The sequence below is a fragment of the Scardinius erythrophthalmus genome, assembly GCF_964197995.2.
Source record: "Scardinius erythrophthalmus genome assembly, chromosome: 19".
Taxonomy (NCBI): Eukaryota; Metazoa; Chordata; class Actinopteri; order Cypriniformes; family Leuciscidae; genus Scardinius; species Scardinius erythrophthalmus.
Window position 1 is genome coordinate 39,325,610 of NC_138239.1, and position 13,753 is coordinate 39,339,362.

General features: G+C 37.1%; 1 protein-coding gene across 3 annotated transcripts in view; it reads left to right on the forward strand.

Moving 5' to 3' along the window:
- The first annotated feature begins 2,338 nt into the window (after positions 1-2,338).
- spred1 (sprouty related EVH1 domain containing 1) overlaps positions 2,339-13,753 on the forward strand; it is a 100,968-nt gene continuing 89,553 nt past the window's right edge. For all 3 annotated transcript variants that reach the window (XM_081394512.1, XM_081394510.1, XM_081394511.1), the window contains exon 1: positions 2,339-3,655. In XM_081394512.1, the coding sequence (XP_081250638.1) occupies positions 3,627-3,655 (29 nt within the window). In that variant the 5' untranslated portion in view covers positions 2,339-3,626. The remainder of the gene's footprint in view (positions 3,656-13,753) is intronic.

Genomic DNA, 13,753 nt, shown 5'->3' on the forward strand with positions numbered 1-13,753 from the left:
TGGTAGGGTGTAGAGCTTGCATTCAGCGCCTTTCCCCTCTCTGACACATTAATGTGTGCTATTTAAGTCCAGTTAGTTCCCTTGAGTAGTGAACCCTGGACCACCCTTCTCCATCACTAAGCACATTACAGTAGAGGAACTCATTAGCAGACCCGTTACCTGTGGTGTGCCCCTTTCAGGTGAGCCCTCGTATTGGGTTAGTACTCCATGTGTAGTGACTCCCTAACGGATATATTTGCCATATCATAATTTCACACGTGTTACAAGAACTTAATCTGTGATTTTATAAATTGAATATCGAGATATAGAGCTTTCAGTGTTTATTTTTAGTATTTTGTTAGTATTTCAACAATAATTGTTGAGAATCTCAGCAGTGCTTTGCACATCAATCACAACAAATCCATTCCTTGCGAACGATGCAAGCCTGTTCCAGCTGTTCAAGAAAGAGCCATAGTGCTTTTACTGTCATGTTTTTGTGCTTGAGGGGGAATTACATCTGAGGGGGAACAGCTGTATCTGACCTGGGAAGACCGAATGGGAAACTTGTTTATTTTTATAAAAGCAACTTTACAAAATGTAGACAATTTGCTATTGCGTGTTTTTGTTTTTGACAATTTTTTGACAATGTTCTTGATAATAGCCGCGTTTCCATTACCCTTCAAATTGCGCAAATTGAAATTGCGAATTGAAAATACGCCCAATGGAAACACGTCAATTTCGCAAAAACTCGCATTTATCGCAAAAAAACGTTTTGCACTCGCATGAGGGGGTTTTTCAGGCAATTTGAAAAAGAAATATTTCGCAAAACTGCAATGGAAACTTGCGCATTTACAGGTCACCTGACGTAGATGACGCGGTGTGTTTGGACAGAATACGAGACAGAGTTCTTTATTAAATTCATAAAAGACAGAAGAATTACAGGAATACTGGATTCTAAACCTCAAATAAATGCCACAATCAAGACCTGGAAGCAGATATGAGGGAGAAACACCCAGAAACACCTCACATGTGCCGCTCACAGTAGCCTATAATAAGGGTCGTTCATCACCATTAATACTTGAAAACACACACACATCTCCTTCCATTAATAATAATGGCTAGTGCAGTGGCTGGGATATAGTACATAAACCTACCAATGTCCGTTGCCATAGTTTTTGGAATGATTTTTTTTAGTCGCATAACATCGGTTAATGGAAACGCCGTCATTTCGAAATAGTTTTTTGTCGACATTTAGAAAAAATCACAAAAGTTTTGCGCAAATCTGTAATGGAAACTCGCCTAATGTCGCGAAGCCTGGCTCCAAAACTGATGGTGGTATTTGTAACATTAATTTTTTTACCGAAAATAGGCCAAAAATGACCCGCAGACAATAGAAGCGTTAAATTATGACTTGGAAAAGTGCTGGAAAAATAAAGAGTAGTTTTCAGCTGGTCATCAGCAGATGTTGTCCTGCAGCGCGTGTCATGTGTGCAGGTTTGGGGATTTCCACTTGACCAGTCTCAGAAGAGTCGACTTCCTCTTCAGACGCTTTAATGAGAACACATCCGACAGAACACTAAAACTGAACTGAGAAGACGTCAAGACTGAGATATTCAGGCATCATGAGCGGCTCAGTTACTGGAGGTCACATGACGGACCGTCAAAGTTACTGCAAAAATAAAAGTGAAATTCCCTTTCATGGACTTCAAAAGAAATAGTGTTTTATTCCCGGTGAATAACTACTGCCCCGCCTGATGAGAGATCCACCAATCTGATACCACTGAAACATTATATGTGCCAAACATTTATATATATATATATATATATATATATATATATATATATTGTATATATATATATATATATATATATATATATATATAATATTTAGAAGGAATAAGTCAACAATTGTTTCAGTTATGTCATTTGCAAGGTTTCATTTCCTCACCGTCTTGTCTTTTGTCTGCTTTTCCAATACTTTTCAAGCTGAAAGTCAAAATTGAGTCAAAGTTTTTGAAAAATGATTCAGACTGGGATCGGCTTGGATTGGCTTCGTTCAGAGAATAAGTGCCAAGAAGCATCTGAGGCAATTTTGACAATGAATCACAAATATTAGGATGTTGCTCTATGGAGATGCAGGTATAAAGTTCTAGCGAGCGTGAAAGTCTGAAACAGATGATATCACAAACAATATACTGTCTTCATAAGGTGTGTGGTTTAAAGGGTCAGATCACCCAGAACTGCTCCTTCTACTCGCCCTCATGTCGATCCCAACCTGTGTTTCTTCTGTGCAACACAACAGAAGATTAGGAGAGAATGCTCCACGGATGAAAGAAAGTCATACAGGTTTGATGAATGATGAATGAGCAGTTTATCGACCTCTTTATTGAATAATTGCTTATATAGTGTGATTTCAGAGAGATGTCCAATTGAAGAGAACACATTAGTGGTAAGAAATTAAACGTTAATGGTAAGAAATGAATGTAATGTTATCTTATAATTTTTTAATGTCTGTGAATAAAATTCATGCCACTTATACCACGGGACGCGGGAGAAAATGTGAAATATGATGAAAAGAGTTTAATATAACGTTAAGGGAAGGTTAGGGGAACGTTCTGCAAACCTAAAAAACATTCTATTTCCATAACAAACAAACAAATCAAACGTTACAAACATGTTTTGGGAACATTCCCAGATTTTTTTTGTACATTGAAGGACATTTTTTTTAACATTGTAATTTTAGGGAAGAAATAAAATAATACAGATATAGGTCTAATTGAAATGCGATTTGAGAATTTGAGGTCCCAATCATTTATAATAAATGCAGCAATATTCCATTAAAAAAAAGAAAGAAAAGAATGGTCAGTTTTGATTTCATAGTGACTTTAAGGATGTTTGGTGTATCTAAGTGGTTTTTAAAACTGACTTTCCTCAGATAACGTCGGTCAGGTGAAGAACACCGCTGAGTGGATCATGTCAGATACCACTGTCAATCATCTGGACTCGCACGGTACGTCAGGAGCGGGATCAGGAATGCGCGGCGGAGGGATCTGTGTTGCGCGCGCAGGCCGCGTCCGCTCTTCCGCCCAGTTTTCCTATGTGATTCGCCTGCGCTGAAAATGGAGTTCGCGTAAAGCAGATCCTCAAAGTTCCCATGAAGAATCGCAGTCATTCGGCACGTTCCTGTGACACTTTCTGTTCCGATCCGAGACTTTCGTTCAGCTCCAGCCTTCCCCTGTGCGTCGAGGAAGCGTACATTACACAGGGTTTCGTTTCATCGCTGAAATACTGCCGTGTGAAGTTGTCTATGATAGGTTCGTGTGGATTTTCCAAACTCGCTTTCGCTGGGATTTTGGGATTTTTGTCCGACCAGGATGAGGAAGACTCCGATGGTTTCGCCTCAGGATGTGATTTATAGTGCCGATGGATCGAAGTGTTGCTTTCATTGCTTCCACACACCATTCCCGATCTGAATCCGCTGTTCTGGCGTCTCGTGCAGCATGATCGACTGCAGATCGGGTCGCTTTCTGTCAATAATGGCCTTTCGTGGCGATTTCACGGAGAAAATGGAGATATTTGCACTTTATTTCCCCGCCTTGAGTGCGAACTCGATGATATTTCCAGGATTTGAATCCCCGTGAGAAAAAATGAGCGAAGAATCAAATCCAAACAACGAGTAAGTGTGTGTACACACACACACACACACACACACACACACACACATAACACTGAAAATGGAGCTGAATATGTCTGGTATTTCCTTTGCTGAGTATGTCTCTTTAGATAGACACACATTATACAGACGTCTGATTGTTTATTTCTAAACTCAAGATGTCCGATCACTACAAAATCGTAACACATTATCATTGGAACAATACAAAGCTTTGATATGGTAGTTTATTATCAAAATGAGCTATTGGCAAGGTGTCAATTAGCGTTATTCCGTCTCAAATGAAAACACTTGGGCCTATTTGGAAATAAATATGATGTGAAAGTTATATAATGGATTTGTAGATGGACTCAGCACGGGTTCCGGGGTCTTTGAGAGCTGCTCCTGTGATCTTTACAACTATGTTGATATCGAGCGCTTTATATGTTAGTGATGTGTTTAATGTTATTTACTGCAGTGTCAGGCCGCGTCTCAAACACTAGTGAGTGCCCTATCTAGACAACAGGCTCGCGCATTACAGGCGCGTGGAGCGCGCGCACAGTGCAGGGCGCGCGAGCGGGATTGGCACGCGGCCTCAGAGAGCAGGGCGCCATGTTTTCTCAATCATCGCAGACCTCATTCATAAAAATGTCCAAAACACGAGACTTGTCAACGGACGCATTGCAACTAATTTGCTGCATATTGTTCGCTGTTTTCACGATTATGAGCCATTTCCGTGATGTTCCCCTCTGAAGCTCAGCGCGCGAGAGAGACAGAGCTGCCTCGGTCACGTGACCCGCCTCCATTCATAAAGAACCCGCGTGCCCATTCACACACACACGCACACACACACACAACCACAGGTCTGAAGGCAGTTTTCAGAACGGTGTTTGGCAGTAAAAGTAATGACTCCAAACGCAAGTGGAAATAGCAAAACTACTTTCTTTACTTTTTTGATTGTAGACCCATTTTTATTAATCATATTTAAGAAATTTCTGCTTACGAAACACAAACAATTTTTGTTTATGTATTTTCAGTCCACTTTGTCAATATATTCACACTGTGTCACATGATAAAGGAGTGCTGGTTTCATTCTGTGTATAATTTATTATATATATATATATATATATATATATATATATATATATATATATATATATATATATATATATACAGTACCAGTCAAAAGTTTGGAAACACTACTATTTTTAATGTTTTTGAAAGAAGTCTCTTATGCTCATCAAGCCTGCAGTTAAAAAAAAAAAAAAAAAAAAAAAAAAAACAGTAATATTATGAAATATTATTACAATTTAAAATAATGGTTCTCTTTTTTAATATACTTTAAAATGTAATTTATTTTTGTGATGGAAAGCTGAATTTTCATCAGCAAGTACTCCAGTCTTTGGTGTCTTATGATCCTTCAGAAATCATTCTAATATGCTGATTTATGATCAATGTTGGAAACAGTTGTGCTGCTTAATATTTTTTTTTATATCCTGAGATACTTTTTTCAGGATTATTTGATGAATAAAAAGTTAAAAAGAACTGTATTTATTTAGAATAGAAATCTTTTGTAACAATATACACTACCGTTCAAAAGTTTGGGAACAATAACTATTTTTTTTTAAAGAAATTAGTACTTTAATTCAACAAGGATGCGTTAAATTGATAAAAGGTGATGGTAACGATTTATATTGTTAGAAATGTTTTTATTTTGAATAAATGCTGTTTTTATGAATAAATGCTGTTAATGTTTTACTCATCAATGAATCCTGAAAAAAGTATTCCAAAAAAATATATTAAACAGCACAACTGTTTCCATCATTGATAATAACTGAGTATCAAATCATCATATTAGAATGATTTCTGAAGGATCATAAGACACCAAAGACTGGAGTACTTGCTGATGAAAATTCAGCTTTGCATCACAAAAATAAATTACATTTTAAAATATATTAAAAAAGAGAACCATTATTTTAAATTGTAATAATATTTCATAATATTACTGTGGTTTTTTTTTTTGTTTGTTTTTTTAACTGCAGGCTTGATGAGCATAAGAGACTTCTTTCAAAAACATTAAAAATAGTCATGTTTCCAAACTTTTGACTGGTACTATATATATATATATATATATATATATATAAAAAAAAAATCTTTTTTTTTTTTTCTTCAGTGTGACAAATCACACATGTTCGTCACTGCACTAGTTTTGCCATTTCATCTTCCATTTTCATGATCAGGATATAATCAGTCCTGATCATTAGTCGTTTCTAAATAATTGGCCAATGCTGATTAGAATACTGAACATATTTAGCCTAAAATTGTATGATGCACATTCAGCGAACTTACTTTATTACATTATAAACAACAATTGATCCTGTGAGTCATAAACATCCTGATAAAACATTAAAATAAAAAAATAGTGTGTTAGCATTAGTTAACATGAACTAACAATGAGCTATATATTTTTAACTTTTGTTAATAAAAATATTATTCTTCATTGTTTGTTCATTTTAGTGCATTAACTAATATGAACAAATACAACTTTTGATTGATCAAATATTGTATAAATAAATGTATTTACATTTAAGATGAATAAATGCTGCAGAGGAGTTGTGGTGTTTGTCAGATTATTAACTTAACTTAAAATACTTGTATAATAACAATGCAATAATAATTGGTTCAAAGTAAGTTTAAAAAGCAAGTAATCATATGGTTTTATAGAACAGCACTGTTAAAATTAGTGCGGTCAATCGATTAAAAAATAATCTAGATTAATCAATTAAAAACACATACATTTTTATGTTTTGTAATGTCATAATTTCACAGTTAATTTCCAAATTAATGTAGAGCCATTTATGAATGAAGGTCAGTGACACTAATACAGCCATTGATGTCTGGATAACCCCCCCCCCCCCCCCCCCCAATTTTTAAAACATTAATTATAGCCAATAATATCCTCACATAAACCCATATTAAATGTCATATTTGCCTGTGCTCGTGAACTGGTCGGACAGAAATTGAATAAAGTTATCAGACAGTCTGCACTGTATAAATTATAAATTTAAATATAGATTAATTCTTATTAAAGCTACAGAAGTTCTTTAGTCGAGAGCAGTGAGTAATGTTCTCTGTTCCCCTGATGAAGCTTTACTGGCTGCGGCCCCTTTAAGACTCTCCAGACTCACTGTATTCAGCAGGAGCGCTGGAGCCCCGACTGAAGATTTAGGGGCACACCTTAAATCAGCTTGCAATGCAATTATTCACATTTCCCCCCAAAATAACTATTACTGGCAAATGCTTTGATGATAAATAGACTTAATGTACAGGAATTACAATGTGCAGCTTTATTTTAAAGGGGGGGGGGGGGTGAAATGCTCATTTTCACTCAATCTCCTGTTAATCTTGAGTACCTATAGAGTAGTATTGCATCCTTCATATCTCCAAAAAGTCTTTAGTTTTATTATATTTATAAAAGAAAGATAGGCTGTACCGAGTCTTTCCGGAAAAAAAACGAGCGGCTGGAGGCGGGCCGTGTGGGCGGAGCTAAAGCTGTGCTAACCCGCCGAGCTAACAACACACAGAGACATTTGTTCAACAGTTTTACTCACCGGCCGGTTCCAACGCACGACCGCGAACCTTTATCATTGTGACTGCTCGATCCTTAAGCATTAGACGATCTGCAAATCCGTCGATCTGGCCTTTGTTTATAAAACAATCATCGTCGAAATGCAGGGAACAAACAGTCTTACACAACTCCGTTTATGCTCAGGAAAACAAACTCCATCACTGTCCATGGCACTGTGGGATGACGGAGCACTGAGCTCAATTTCAGGCGTATAGATGAAGTTAACTTTAACTATTATCATTCATAAAGTCTTAATATTTATTCAAAAGCAAAATGAGTGACAAAATAGCTATTAGGGAGTGAAAATAGCCAATAAGCGTCCTCTATGTTTACAATGGTAATTTAATCTTCTTTTTTTTTGTATATTTTAAATAAGTGTGAGTTTTCCTACTTCTTGAAACTTTTAGTTTTAAAAATAGGGACAATCTTTAAAGGATGAACAAAAAATGTTTTGGTCAACACATTAAAAATAACATTTAAATATGATATTATAGTTTTGAAGTGCTGGAGAAAGATGTGTATGCTACTGTTATAGCCACAGTATACCACAGTTACAGTGAGTGTTACTACAGTAAACCCATGGTGATGTTGCTGATCTGTGGACTAAAGCCTTCTGTAACGTGTTCGTCCGTGGCACATGTTTCTGCTGGCTTCCACGTCAGCGCTGTTTGATCTGATGTGGTTTATAACAGAGAATTCTGTGTCGAGTCTGAGCGTTTCTCACTGGATCTCGCAGCGATGTTATTAATTCAAATGTTATCAATGTTAAGTCGCGAACGCAATGGATTTCTCCACTGGATCTCCGTGATGTGACGGTGTGGCGTGATCGAGGTCGGCCCGCGACTGGCGAGAGGAGCTCTGCGCTGTCTATTAGGGTAAACGTACCTATTAAGCTCAAGTACCCATTAAGCACACTACCATCTTGGAGCTCAGATTATAAAAAGAAACAGCAATGTATTATCCTATTTGATGTATTAACCAATTGATGTGTTTGTTACTATATACCTCCTGTAATTTTAAACCAATCAGACCATTGCACACTGAGATATGTGTGTCCATGTGTTCACACTGTCTGGCGGCTATTTTCAAAGCTGTCTGAAAACTTTCACCAGAAGAGGAGCCCCTCAGATGTGCATTTTTTATATGTTTAAGCCTTTATTTTGAAGAAGTACATCTTCTTATTGCAAAATTAAGAGATTAATGTTTAGACTTTTGAATATTATAACCTGGAACCTGGATGTGGGAAATAATTACAGTTAGATCTAAAAGATAGTTTTAGCAACATAGCCCAGATGCTACGAACATAGCTAGCTTACTAGCTGTATAAGATTGTGTGCTACATTAATATATTACTTCACAGGAATTAATGGCTTGTACTTTTAAATCCATAATATTATAATTTTACATTTTATTGATAGTCTGTGGTTTTAAACTGCTGTAATTTTTAAAGAATTCATATTATTGTTAGGTGAGCTTAAAGGGTGCACTACTATGACAATCACACAGCTTCAGTGTGACATCAATTAGAAAAAGCATAATTTCATAGATATTGTCTATAATAGTTGTTCATATTAAAATTGGTATAAACTTAATACATTACCTAGATTATTAATTTAGCTAAATATTTTCCTTTAAATTTTAATTTAATATTTATTAATTAAAAAATGTTTTTGCTCCAATTAAGCACAGTGTGTGCTCCCTTTAAGCTCACCCACATTAAACGTCTATGTAAATACTTAATAATCAGAATTTAAATATTAACTGATGGTTGTCACTATGTTAATCTTCAAAAAAATGATTAATAAACTTATTTTCACAGTCTTAAGATGACAAAAGCTAGACGAAACTATAGTGTATGCCCAAAGATGAAAGAGGCATGTCATACAAAGAAGGAGCCATCAGAAACCTGTCGTATCTGTCCAAGAAGTTTGGAGTAGACAGGAAAGCTCTGACCCAGAGAGTTAAAGGGATACTCCACTTTTTTTGGAAATAAGCTCATTTTACAACTCCCCCAGAGTTAAACAGTTGAGTTTTACCGTTTTCGAATCCATTCAGCCGATCTCCGGGTCTGGCGGTACCACTTTTAGCATAGCTTAGCAAATGAATTGAACCGGACAAGACCATTAGCATCTCTCTCAAAAAAATTACCAAAGAGTTTCGATATTTTTCCTATTTAAAACTTGACTCTTCTGTAGTTACATCGTGTAATAAGACAGACGGAAAATGAAAAGGTGCGATTTTGAGAGTATAGTTCCTAGCCATATCAGCCTAGAAAATTTAAACTTTACATTTTCTGTCGGTCTTATTACACGATGTAACTACAGAAGAGTCGAGTTTTAAATAGGAAAAATATCGAAACTCTTTGGTCATTTTTTTGAGAGAGATGCTAATGGTCTTGTCCGGTTCAATTCATTATGCTAAGCTATGCTAAAAGTGGTACCGCCAGACCCAGAGATCGGCTCAATGGATTCGAAAACGGTAAAACTCAACTGTTTAACTCTGGGGGAGTTGTAAAATGAGCCAATTTCCAAAAAAAGTGGAGTATCCCTTTAAGGAGCACATTGGTTTGTTTTGTTATTTGATTTTTCAATATGGGTTACATAGCTGAACGTGGACTAGTCTAGATGTTGCAATGAGTTTGAATGACACGTCACTATGAATAGGATAGGCTACCTGATCAAATTGAATGCCTTGTTGCTTGATTTTAGTGTTCTGTTTTTTTGTGATTGACTCTGTACCTTCAAATAAAACTTTTTTCAATTATTCCTTAAAAAGGTTGTTTAAAATAAACAAGATTTTTTAATAAAACTTGTTGTGAGCTTATTGGGAACAGGGGTGTGCTTAAAGGGTACAAAATGTACCCATTAAGCACAGCCAGACTTTTTATATTTAATGATGTACATCTTAATTGAAATACTTTTGTCATTTAAAATAAAATGAAATATTATAGTGTGAGAGATTAATATTTTATTTTAAAATAACTTCTTGTACTAAAACCAATATCTTGTGCACTAAAAATGTCTCAATGTAGATTTTGGTGAGCTTAATAGGTACGTTTACCCTACTGGTTCAACTATTAAACGGTCCGTGAAGCAGAAATGAGTAGCGCAGTTTTTTCCCACTTTCATTTCGTTCTGATTTATTAACATGTCACGGCGTACTCTACGCTTGAGGCTGAGATCGTGTCTAACTAGCGTATTGTTTAAACTGCGAAGTGCCTGCGCTGTCGGCAAACTTCGTGTTCCCTGAAGATATAAAACATGAAGATATCAGAAAAGAGATCGATGGTCTCTCACATCCCTGACCCCTGACCCCTGACCTCTCTCAGAGCGTAGGCTAAATGACGCGTCTTTGTGTGGAAATACTAAACGAAAGTTTTTTTTTTTTTTTTTTTTTTTTTAATAGATTTAACTTTATTATATTATAAAGTTACCATTATTTACTGATATTTATCAATGCTTTACAGGCTTTAGTGTGTTGATTTCTTTGACGGAATTGCTCAAATAAACTTTTTTTTTTATTTCAAAACAACCACCACACCCCCGCCGGTAGTTGGTCCATCACCACCGTCACAGCCCTGTGTGTGTGTGAGAGCTGACACACACGATGACAGCAGGAAGGGCCGAGGCGTGTGTGTGTGTGTGTACGGAAGCCTCACTCCGAGTCCTTCTGCTGCAGTTGTTACTGTAAGCTAACGGTCAGTGCTGTTATGTAATCTAGGCTGAATAAAACAGTAGTTCTGATCAGAGGGACTGTTGCGTGTTCTCTCTCCTCATTGGTGTTTATAATGCTGAGGATGGCTAACAGTTCATGATGTTTGGTCTCCTCCGTTGTGCTTTACAGCATTCTGTGTAGAATATCTTCTAAAGGGGAATTTTATCATTGTTTTGGAGCTCACTAGCGTATAGATAACCTTAACGCTCACATATTCATACTAGCCACCAAAACTTGAAGCATTTCTGCTGGCGTTGAGATGAGCAGGAGGAGAGAGAGACCTGTGTCACATGAGGAACGCTCTGCTAACACACACCAAAGAGAAGCCAAGGAAATCGTTTAATGTTGTGAAGGTGGAAAAAACAGGATTTAACAAGATGGCTGATATGGGGTTCAAAGGATAATTGGAAATAAAATGGTACCCCAAGAATCCATATATTGGGGGATGGATGAACTATAACTCCGTCAGTATGAATGGAGAAGTCATGTTGGGAAAGACAAGGGCTTTAGGGCCTTCTAACAGGATTTCAGTTTCGTCAGAAGTTTTAAGCCATCCATACTTTTGAGATCTTGTAGATGGGAAGTGTTGGAAGGGGGAGAAAAACAGAATGGGGCTGAACGGCAAGATATAATTGTGTATTATCAGCATAATTATGGAAATTAAGACCATGATTCTGGAAGAGGAACCAGATACAGTAGAGTAGAAATAGAAGTGGACCAAGAACGGATCCTTGAGGTACACCATGGGAGACGGTGACAGAGAGAGATCTGTTTATTAATGCTAATAAATAGATGCCTGTCCAAGAGATACAGAACCAGTAGCAAGTGTGAGAGAAGGCAGGAGGTTTTTAAGTGTGTAGGTATTGGATCAGAGGAGGAGAACCTCCAAAACATTGGATATAGTTTCATTATATAGTGAGAAGATCTCACCAGGACAAGAGAGATCAACAGAGAGAAGGCAGCGATAGCAGTATTGATCAGTGATCAGTGTTTGTTTTTCAGGTTTCGGTGGAATATTGTAGATTGGATTTTAGGTTTCACAAGTGGGAGAAAAAAAAACTAAAATCAATGAGTTTATGATCAGACATGCCAACTTCTAGACCCTGGACACAAACACTGTCAATACCAGCAGAGCAGGTTAGTCAAGGGAATGAGAACGTGTAGGAAAATCAATGTGCTGTATCAAAATAATCCAGTCCAGACATAAGAGGTATAATCTGAATCAACACGACGTCTGATGAAGCACTGGACAGCGCACGGAATGAACATGAGAGCAGAAAGTTGCTCCGTCTTTGACAGCAAGAAGAACTGGAGCGCGTCACAAATGAACCGAAACACCGCGTATAGGATACTTGCCTCACAGACATGAGAAATAGGCAAATAGAAAGCTTGAAATGTCTAAACGAGCCAATTCGAATCAAAAACAAATAGCCTACTCTCTGATGATGTAATCCAAATGAAAGGGGCATTTGTCTCTGCGTTCTCTATACTGCGAAGATGACGAGTCAGCAACGTCAACTTTGCAGCCGACACTGACTCAGAAAACACTAGTTTATTAATAAACAATTAAAATGTCTCCTTGCTATTTTTACATTCATAATCATTAGGCTACTTTTGCTAGTGCTTTGCAGCAAGCTTTACGCGTGCGCTTAAGCATGAGGCATATATTACATATATTAACACTATCGATTTTGAACGATATCTAGCCCCAATAATAATCATGTGGTGTTGAGCACAAGCAAGAGCGAGTAACTCAGTGAGATCAGAGAGAAAGCTGGCATGATGTTTTGGGGGTTTGTAGATCAGCAATGTCAAGAGAGCGGTGGGACCGGCAATTTCAAATGACAGATATTCTAAGCTTGTAACAACATGAAAGAAAATGTTGGTAATCTAATAATTGTTCTTCATTACAGCCGTCTCTGCCAGTGAGATGTGGTTTGGACAGATGGCAGTATCCAGGGGGAGTCAGGAGCTTGAGCTCAATAAAGCCATTAGGTCATTGCCAGATTGAAGTGAGAAATAGTATTTCCCAGCTTTCTTTCAATGATAAAGTCATTCAGAAATGTGGTCCCTGGCCAGAGGTGTGAGAGAGCATGAGATGCGGACTCCTGTCGTGATGCTTTATCATGTTTGTCCAGATCACAGGTATGGTCAGTGAGCCACCGCTGACTGAAGCTCTCAGGGATCCCTTTTTCTGTGAGCCTGATTTCTTGCATGCGCAACTGGAATGGGTGTTGATGGAGAAACTGTTAAAGATTCTTGTAATATTCATATGATGGCATAGGGCTGGGAGAAGAAAACTATTCACCCAGCTATCGCGATTCTTCCTTTTAATGAATCTAAAATCTATTTTTTTATTCCAGAATCGATATTTATTCAGATTCAATTTGTACTTCAAATTGTCCTTGCTTGTTGAGGAGGTTGACAGAATTTAGCCACTTTCGTTCCAACAGAGGATGAAATGTGTCGTTATCTATGAGTGTTGAGTGATGTAATATCCCAAGTGTGAACGCACTGAAAGCCCTCGCGCTGCTCATATACTGAGAGAGATAAGACAGTAGAGCTGCACGATTCATCTTTAAAGCAACACTAAGGAAAAATTTTTACCTTAAAGGGGTCATATAATGCCATTTTTGTACAAGCTAATATGATTCTTTAGGGTCTAAATTAAAAGTTTGTAATATACTTTAATTAACCCTCATGTGGTGTTCAAAACCCTATAACACCTGTGGTCTTCCCGGGTCAAAATGACCCGCCTATAAAAAAATAGCTTATAAATCACT